The sequence below is a fragment of the Eulemur rufifrons genome, chromosome 30, assembly GCF_041146395.1.
Source record: "Eulemur rufifrons isolate Redbay chromosome 30, OSU_ERuf_1, whole genome shotgun sequence".
Taxonomy (NCBI): domain Eukaryota; kingdom Metazoa; phylum Chordata; class Mammalia; order Primates; family Lemuridae; genus Eulemur; species Eulemur rufifrons.
In genome coordinates this window covers 143,595,193-143,604,699 of record NC_091012.1, presented here as the reverse complement: position 1 = coordinate 143,604,699, position 9,507 = coordinate 143,595,193, and the positions used below count along the sequence as shown (strand labels likewise).

Genomic DNA, 9,507 nt, shown 5'->3' with positions numbered 1-9,507 from the left:
ACAGTGACTGTCTCCACAGGACCCCAGGAGCCCGTCTGCAGCCCCCTCACTCCCCCAGGGCTGACGGCTTTAACTACTAAAGCACAGAGCTGGCTGGAAGCCACAGGAACGGGTGATTTTGACAACACCCGGTCTGCAGGGGGCAGGGCTGCCCTTAAATCACCTCCCGCCCTACTGCTGCAAATCTCCTCACGAAGTCACCTAATTTCTAGCTTGCTCATTCTTTAGTTGGTGCAGGACAGAAACATCATCCCACGTTGCAGCTGCTAGTCTTTGAATGCCAACTTTTGAGAGCCACCCCCACCCCGCTGAATCAGTTACCAGGATTTGCAGAGTGCTCTACAAGGACAACGGGACTGGCACTAAGATTTTTAGTGAACTGTAAATTACACAAGGCCCTAACGACTAGGTTAAAATGGTTAACAGGAATGGAAATGTCTTAAGACTGAATTTGGCTGGGCGTGGTGGCTCACGCCTGTAATCCTGGCACTCTGGGAGGCCGAGGCGGGAGGATCCCTTGAGGTTGGGAGTTAGAGGCCAGCCAGAGCAAGAGCGAGACCCCCATCTCTACTAAAAATAGAAAAATTATCTGGACAACTGGAAATATATAGAGAAAAAATTAGCAGGGCATGATGGCACATGCCTGTAGTCCCAGCTACTTGGGAGGCTGAGGCAGGAGGATCCCTTGAGCCCAGAAGTTTGAGGTTGCTGTGAGCTAGGCTGACGCCACGGCACTCTAGCCTGGGCAACAGAGCAAGACAGTCTCAAAAAAAGAAAAGACTGAATTGCCCAGTTTCCACAGCTGCAGGCAGCTGAGAACCAAAATTCAAATCCTGGGGTCCAAGTGTGTCAGAGCCCGAGGTGTTGGGTTTGTCTGCAAAGCCCCGCTGGTCACTTACCCCCAGCATGAGCCCCACGGCCAAGCAGGACTTGAATTGCCTGCTCTCTAATCCAGCTTCATCAGGACAGAAATGAGGGCCTGTACTTGGCAGTCGGTGCCTTGAAAGATGGCTGATAAGATTCTGCTTTTACAGCCGGAATTTCTGGAAAGCCCAGGGGAGCAGGCTTGGGAATGCATGGCTGCTGTCCCACGCCCACGTCCCAAGAAACCCGAGGTTCAGTGTTCAGCCTGGGGCTGAATCCCAAAATGAGCTCCTCTCCTGTGATGAACAGTCTGCTGGCGTGGCCGACCCCTGTCACTTATGGGACCTGAACCACACTGGTAGCACTGGAACAGCTGGCAGACAGGGCCCAAGGAGCTACCAGCAGGCAGAACTTCCGGCACTAACGCTGAAACCATCAACCGTCTCGCTCAGGGTGATAGTGTCAGGTGGGGCCCTTGGCGGTGATGAGGCCCAGGGCTCTGCCCTTGTGAAGGGGGTCAGTGCCCTTACAAAGGGGACCAGAGAGCTCCCCCTCCCCTTACACCATGAGGACACACCGTGACCACAGACGCTACCGTGCCTCTAGAAATGTGACAAACAAATGTTTATAAGCACCAACGTCTGGTATTGCTATAGCTGCATATAGAATAGCACAGTGGTTTCCTGAAAAGACCACCTTCCGGAGCAGGGAGGCTCAGATGGAAACACAGAGCTCTGCTCTGGGCCTGGCTTCAACCCTGCCTCTTCCCAGCTGGGGACCCTTGGCCCTGTCTGCATCCCCAGGGCGATTAGAGGGGTGGCGCAGCAAGACTGAGAGCAGCCCCCTCACCCCAAGGCTGCGGCTCACACAGGGAGGCTGTGTCCTGTCTTTATTGTTTTGCAGAATGCCCGCGGAGAACATGATTGCAGACACTCGCCTGTGCAAAAGAGGAGCTCCTGCTCACGTACAAATGGAGACATGATTCTTTGTTAAATAAATACTTAAAAACAACACGGGGTCCTACAAGCATCTGGACTCTAGGTCTGAGTGGCCCACAACGATGTCAGGGTTCCCCTCCCCCCAGGAATCAATAACATGGAATCAGCTGCCAATGGTCAGCATGATCACAAGCCCCCTTCTAGAGCCTTCCCTGGCCCCTACAGACATGATCTGGCCAGGACAGGCGACTGGAATTTCTCGAAGGTTGATGGTCCGTCACAGGTAAGAATGCTACAAGACTCTCCTGGTCCCCACGCCCCATCGGGGACAGATGCCCTTAGATGACTTTCTTAAGCTCGTCGTACAAGACCAGCACGAAGGCGCCCCCCATGCCCCTGAGGACATTGGACCAGGCGCCCTTGAAGAAGGCTTTGCCACCTTCGTCTCTGAAGATCTTCCTCCAGCAGTCCAGGGTCCCCCTGTACATGATGTCAGCTGTGGGGAGGAGGAGAGAGTGGGACATTGCAGTTAAGTCCCTCAGCACACAGGTACGCACACCCGCCCCCCAGACATTTCACAGAAACACAAACCCAGTCAGTGATGTGAGTAACTAACAGTTTGAAGCAAGAGAGAAAATGAAGCTCTGGTGACCAACCACCCCTGGCTTGGGGCCTCCTACCATGCTCTCGTCAGAGAGCATGGGACAGGAGGCCCCAGCCGTGGTGGGACCTGGTTCCCACCCCTAGGCTCAGGCAGGGAGGCCAGGACTGAAGGTGCAGACCTGGTCAGGCACCCAGGTGGGGCCGAAGGTTCTGGGATGTGGAGATTTAGAGATTGTTGCCTGGACAACGCAAGCCTCAGAAAGAACAGAAGCCCATTCTCAAGGAAAATTCCTTCACACAGCCAGGTCAGGGTCAGGTCGCCGTGACAAAATGCTGCCTGGAACCGTTTGGGAGTGGCCTTCTGTGACTGCTGCACAGCTCCCGAGGGCTGAGGGCAGGGGCCCCCCAGGGCTGAGGGACAGGTACCTCCTTTGCGCCCAGACTGCATCATCATCCGCCGCCGCACGGTGTCGAAGGGGTAGGAGACCACGCCGGCCACGGCCGTCACGGTCTGGGCTATCATCCAGCTCACCACGATGTGCGTGTTCTTGGGGTCCGGAAGCATGCCTGCGGGGGCACCAGCCTGCGTTAGTCCCCAGCGCCCCCACGGCCACCTGAGAGAGGTGGGACTGAGTTCTTCCAAGATCAGAACTGCACCCTCCACGTGGCTGCATGCAGAGATCTCAGCACAGATGACCTTCACGGCATTGAAGGTCAGGACACGGTCAGTTAGAGTGAGGAAGGCAAAGCCACCCACGGTCCACTGCAGGGGGGGCCACAGTCCCAGAGGCTGGGGCTTGGGAGTGGCCTGTCTAGGGAGGAGGATGTCAGGGCGGCGTGGAGGTGGCATCTGAGTGTTTCTGCTGCAGAATGGCAGCCCGTTATGGGCCCCGGGATTTGGAACGGTTACTGTGGTAACAGGTTTGTATTATGTGGCCTCCAAAATTCACATGCCGAAGCCCCAACTCTCACTATCTCAGGTTACAGCAGCATTTGGAGTTAAAGAGACAAAGTAAAATGAGGTCACTAGGATGGGCCCTGATCCAACAGGACCGGTGTCCCTATAAGCAAACATGAGGACACAGACACGCACAGAGGGACGACCCCGTCAGGACACAGGGAGAAGACGGCGTCTACACGCCCAGGAGGAGGAATCAGCCCTGAGACCCCTTGATCTGGGACGTGCAGCCTCCAGGACGTGAGGATAACGGCCTGTCAGTTAGGTCCCGCCCGGCCGGGGGCAGCCCACACTTACCTTTAGCCGTGTCGTAGACGCCGAAGTAGGCCGCCCGGTAGATGATGATGCCCTGCACGGACACGTTGAAGCCCTGATACAGGCCCCGGATGCCGTCGGACTTGGTGATCTTCACCAGACAGTCTCCCAGGCCCTTGAACTCCCGCTCGGTGCCCGACTTGCCCACGTCGGCAGCCAGGCGGGTCCTGGCGAAATCCAGCGGGTACACGAAGCAGAGGGACGTGGCCCCGGCCGCCCCTCCGGACGCCAGGTTGCCGGCAAAATACCTCCAGAACTGCGTGTGCTTGTCCACGCCCCCCAGGAAGATCTGCTTGTACTTATCCTTGAAGGCGAAGTTGAGGGCTTGCGTGGGGAAGTAGCGGATCACGTTGGCCAGGTTGCCCCTCCAGAAGGACAGCACGCCCTGCTCCTTGGGGATGCGCACGATGCAGTCCACGATGCCCTTGTACTGCTTGTCGGCCGCGATCTGCTTGCTGGCGTGTTGCACCTGCAGGACGCAGAGGGGCCGTTCGGACGGGGGCCTGGGCCTCCCCACGCACAGACGCTCCCACCACAGAGCGCGTCGTCGCCAGAGAACTGGCTCACGGCTCCCCGGCGACCTGCCCTGACCACTTTCACCGCGACAAACCATCTCTTTAGAACCAAGACTGGTAGTGACTGTAACCAAAGTGCCACCTGTTGCATTGTAGCGTTACTAATGGCTGCCAAGCAACAATGTTGCCAGCGGGGCTGCTACCTCCGGTAACATTCCCACGAGAGCAACTAAAGCTCATTTCGGCTCAGACTGCATATGGGTCGGAGAAGGGGCCAAAACGCACCCGAGACTCGGCGTCTCGGCATCACAGGGCACCGGCAGGGAACGCGCGTGCGGGGTCGCTGGCCCCCAAGCAATGGAACCGAGCCGGTTACGCACGGCGGGTCGCGCAAAGGCGGGCACTGGTCAGGAAGTGGCCAGCACCAGGTGGTCTCAGCCCCCCGGCGGACCCGATCCAGGTCACCGCCCGGCCGCCGTCCACGCGCTCCGCCCCTGCGCATGCGCTTTCCGGCCGGCGAGCCTGCCTGCCCCGGGCTCCGGGCCCAGCGCGCTCGCGCACACGCCTCGCCGTGGCGCGGAGAGCCAGTGCGCAGGCGTGAGCCCGCCCGTGCGCACGCGGCGGCGCCCACGCGACGCGTCCCCGGAAACCGGCGCCGCGCGGACAAAGCGGCCGCGGCCTTCCACTTCCGGCGCCCGCCCGTCAGCTCGCCGGTCCGGTGCGGCTCCCCGCGCCCCGCTCTCCCGGCCCGGCCCGTCGCCCCCAGCGGCCGCGCCCGCGCCCCACCTGCAGCAGCAGCTTGACCCTCTCGATCGGGGCCACGGCCGTCTTGGAGATGGCGGCGGCGATGCCCCCGGCCAGGAAGTCCTTGGCGAAGGAGATGGCCTGTTCCGTCATGGTGGCGGAGAGGGCGGACAGCCGGAGCGCGGGCGCGGAGAGCGGAAGGAAGGCGCCGCTGGCTCAGCGATGCCGCCGCCGGGACCGAAAAGACAGGGCGGCCACCGCGCAGCCGCTAAGGCGCCGACGCCACGCTCACGCCCCGCCCCGCGCCCCCGCGCGCCGCGCCCATTGGCCGAGCCTCCCGCGCCGCGCCCCCGAGGGCTGCCGGGAACAGCGCGAGCTCCGCCCCACGCCCCCTCGCGCCGCGCCCATTGGCTGCGTCCTCGGCGGCGCCCCGGCCCGGCCCCTCGCCCCGAGGCATGCCGGGAGCCGGGCCCCGCCCATGCGCCATGCGGGCCGGGGGCTCGGCGGCCGCCTTGACCTTGAGAAGGTCACGCCGCCGCCCTGACCGGAGCGGACGGACGGGCGGGGGTCTGTCGGGCGAGGAGTGCCCACCCCTGAGGCCCCGTCCGCGCCGAGACGCGCGTCCCATTTATCCCGGAGGCCGCGCGCACACCCTGCCCGGATGCGGGACACGTGGTGCCCAGATCTCCGACCCTTGACCCCAGCCGGGCCCCAGGGATCCCCTAACCCTACAGCGTGGCCGGCTCTCGGGGCCCCCGCGCCCTTCCCGCGTTCCCCTGGAGAGCCCCGAGGCCTGCGGACGGCGCCCCTATGGAGGGAGGGATCTCCGGCCCCTGCCCTGACCCCGGGGACCCCCGCCGGGTGGTGTCGGGGCGGCCCTGGGCGCCCCCACCGTGGCCCGGCGGCCTCGGCCTCCTGTCCCCTCTGCCAGGCCGGGCGCCCAGGGGACCCCCGCCGGGAGCGCGGGAGATTTTTATTGACGTTTAACACAAGCTTCGTTGACATTGGACACTCGGCCCCAGGGGGCGCTTGGGGCCTTGGAGCGGGGGTGGGGGGGGGCGGTCAGGGACAGACCCTGGCGGCAAGGACACCACCTGGGCTCAACTTTCCCTCCCTCCCAACTTTCTGTTCTTTCTCTTTTTTTTTTTTTCTTTTTTTCCTTCTCTCCTTTTTTTTTTCTTTCCTTTCCTTTCCTTGGTTTTTCTCTTTGTCTTTTTTTTAATTTCCTCCCCTCCTCTCTTTTTCTTTTTCCTTGTCTGTTTCCCCATCTCCTTTTCTTACGTTTCTTTCTTGGGGCCGTGGCCTGTGTACCCAGAAAATAAGACCCCCTGGGACGGGATGTGGGGTGGGTTGTGAGCAGCCCTGGGGACCCGGGGTCACCGTGAGCCTGGGATGTCCCTGTGTCCTTCCCTCGCCCTTTCCTGCCCTGGGAGGAGGAGGGGAGGCAGGTGAACGGGAGGCCTGAAGGCTGGGCCGGTTCCAGGTGTGGCTGCTCTGGGGTGGGGGCCGCTGAGAAGTCTGGCTGGGCTGAGGAGGTCTGGCCTGGGGGGGTTGTGGCTGCGGGGAGGGCCTTGGACATTCCGGCACATTCCTGAGGCCTCCCGGGGAGGGCTGGAGACTGTCCCTGGGGGCCTGAGCCAGGCTCCCTCTGGAGTGGAGGGAGCTGAGGGCTGCACCTCATGTGAGACAAACTTCTCAGATGTCTTTTACGTCGCAGACTGGGCCGGCGTGGGCTGGAAGGGCCCCTGGTTATCCGTGCCCAGTGAGCAGGGCCCGGAGCTGCTCATTCCAGATCCAGCTGGTCGGCTTCTGGTCGGGCTGCGGCTTCAGGCCCAGGCCCTGGAATGCGTGTTCCTATTTCCAAGCCGGCTTCGTGGAACTGGAGCAGGTTCCCTTTGTGCAGGTGGGGGAGGTCACCATTCAGGGACCTGTCCCTGTCTCTGGCCACAGACAGGTTTCTGGTCCTGCCTGGCCTTGACACCCCCGGACGATGCCGTGCTCTGTTGTTCCCTCTTGGGGTGCTGCCCGGCCCAGCCCCGAGAGGTGCTTGGCCAATGTTCCTGGCATGAATAAATGAATGCGGCGTCCCCCTGTAACTGCTGACTGGGGTTCGCTTTTTCCGTGGAAGCTGTCCCACTGGGCAGTTAGACTTGGGACACTCACTCATTCACCCCCTGTGTTGGGGGGAGGGGACAGCCCCTGTGCCCTGCTAGGGCGAGACCTGGGAGGGCCTTGGGGCTGCATAGCCTGGAAAGAGGGCCCGGGGAGACCTCACACCTGGGAGTTGGGAATGAGAGAGACAAAAACAGAGAGAGGGGAGAGAGAGAGAGAGAGAGACATACACCAGCAGGTACGCCGATTGAATCTGCCCAGAAAGGACCTTGGTGGTCTGAGAAATGGTAGATTCATAAAGAAAGAAGCAGGGGTTTTTTGTTTGTTTGTTTTTCTTTTTTGAGACAGTGTCTCCCTCTGTTGCCTGGGCTAGAGTGCCGTGGGTTCAGCCTCGCTCACAGCAACCTCCAACTCCTGGGCTCAAGTGATCCTCCTGCCTCAGCCTCCTGAATAGCTGGGACTACAGCCATGTACCACCATGCCTGGCTAATTTCCTCTATATATTTTTAGCTGTCCAGCTAATTTCTTTCTATTTTTAGTAGAGACGGGATCTCGCTCTTGCTCAGGCTGGTCTTGAACTCCTGAGCTCAAGCGATCCTCCCGCCTCGGCCTCCCAGAGTGCTAGGATTGCAGGCATGAGCCACCTCGCCCGGCCAAGCAGGGGTGTTTAAAATCAGAGATTTCAGGTTTTCGCAGATGACAGCTTAGACTGAATCAGCACAGTCATGACATTTTTGACAAGGCCTGGGGAGGGGGCAGGTGACCTGAGCCAGGCCCCCTGTGAGGCTGTGAGGGGGATGCCAGTGTGCAATTTGAAATCCCATGCAGGGAAAGTACCCAAGAGAGAGAGAGAGAGAGAGACCCCTCCCTACAGAAGCCTGTCCTTGGGCGGGCCAGGTGCCCGGAAGCTGTTTCCTGCAGGACCGTGTGGGTATGCAGCTGGCGCTCAGATACCTCGGGATGAAGGAAGGGAGGAAGGAATGAGTGGACGGGTCACGCCACGCTGCTCTCTTACGGACTCGGTCCTTGTAATCCCCACTGGTTTCCAAATAATCGACGCCCTTCAGGGACAACTGCCCAGCACACACCACACCTCCTTCCCAGACGGCCTATCTAGAGAGAGATTTTTGCATAGTCCCCAAAAATAAAAAGACACGTCTATACATCATTATTTTCTCTTCCCACCATTTTAATTCTTTTGCTAAAGTTTTGACAGACAGGAAGGGGAGAGTGAGCAGAGCAGTGAGCCCGTCGGATGGGTCACCTGCCCTTGACACACCCTCCTGCGTGGGGGTCGCCCTCGGGTGGGTCCTTGGTTTCAGGGCTGAGCCAGGGGTGTGGGGGCCGCGGCTCAGGGGAGGCCACACTGAGGGACCGTGTAGCAGCCGGGACGAGGTGGGGGTCTGGGTCTGCTGAGGGGCCTCCCGCGCCAGCCCCTTCCTGCACCCTCTGCTCACCCTGTTCCCGGTGGGTGGGGCCTTTGCACGGCGGGGGTCCCGCATCCAGCCCCGCCCCCCCAGAGCAGGTGTGGGGTGTGTCCTGTCTGGAAGCTGCCTGTGACTCGTGAGGGGGCCCTGGCTTCCTGCTGTGAACGCAGGCGTCCTGCAGCCTCACGGGGACACCGTGCGGGCAGGAACAGCACCCGCTCTCCCAGACAGGACGGGGGAGCCTGGCTGCAGCAGCCCAAGGTGAGCAGGGCACTGTCACCCCAGCTCTGAGCCCTGCAGGGTGGGACAGATGGGGACGAGGGGGTGGAGCACTCACTGCACCCCAGGGCCGAGCACTGCTGTCTCCTGGCAGCTGCAGGGTCCCCGCCTGAGCCCATGCCAAGGCCGGAAGACAGAGGCACCTCAGAACCTTCTCCTTGTTGGTCCTGACAGGTGTGAGCTACAAGCACGCTCCACCCGGACACACACCCGCTTTACAATCAACGTTGACTTTTCTCCCTCCATCCCGGCCTCCCATGGAGACACAACTGTGTTTTTTGTTTGTTTGTTTGTTTTTTAAATTGGAGTCCATCCAAAATTATATAGAGCCATGCACCAAATAAGGATGTTCCTGACAAGGGCAGACTACATAGACAAAGGTGGGCCCGGCGGGGGTGGGGAAGAACCCGCGGCCTCCAGGCCACACGGGGCCTTCCGGAGCCCTGAGTGCAGCCTTTTGACTGAACCCAAGTTTTCCGGAACAGACCCAATGGAAGAGCACAGGTTTCCCTCCCCACTGTATGGAGCCCAGCTGTGTGGGGCGCTGTAGGTTTGCATAAGGACCCTCTGTGATGTTCACACAAGGGTGACATCGCCTAACGACCCATTTCTCAGAACATGTCCCTGTCGGGACGAGTGACTGTGTATGTGTGTGTAGGTGAGTGCGGATGGGACGGTGTGCACGTGTGTATACGCGCCCCTGTGCACACACACCTGTGCATTCCTGCAGAACACATGATTCACATATACTT

The 9,507-nt window shown here is 60.5% G+C and overlaps 1 protein-coding gene across 1 annotated transcript; it reads right to left on the bottom strand.

Moving 5' to 3' along the window:
• Positions 1 to 1,835: 1,835 nt before the first annotated feature.
• SLC25A6 (solute carrier family 25 member 6) lies at positions 1,836 to 5,187 on the bottom strand. Its single transcript, XM_069462785.1, has 4 exons — positions 4,980 to 5,187; positions 3,661 to 4,147; positions 2,832 to 2,972; positions 1,836 to 2,298 (listed from the first exon to the last, which is right to left on the bottom strand). The coding sequence occupies exons 1-4, from the start codon at positions 5,088 to 5,090 to the stop codon at positions 2,141 to 2,143; spliced, it is 897 nt and encodes a 298-aa protein (XP_069318886.1). The 5' UTR covers positions 5,091 to 5,187; the 3' UTR covers positions 1,836 to 2,140.
• Between the last annotated feature and the right edge of the window lie 4,320 nt (positions 5,188 to 9,507).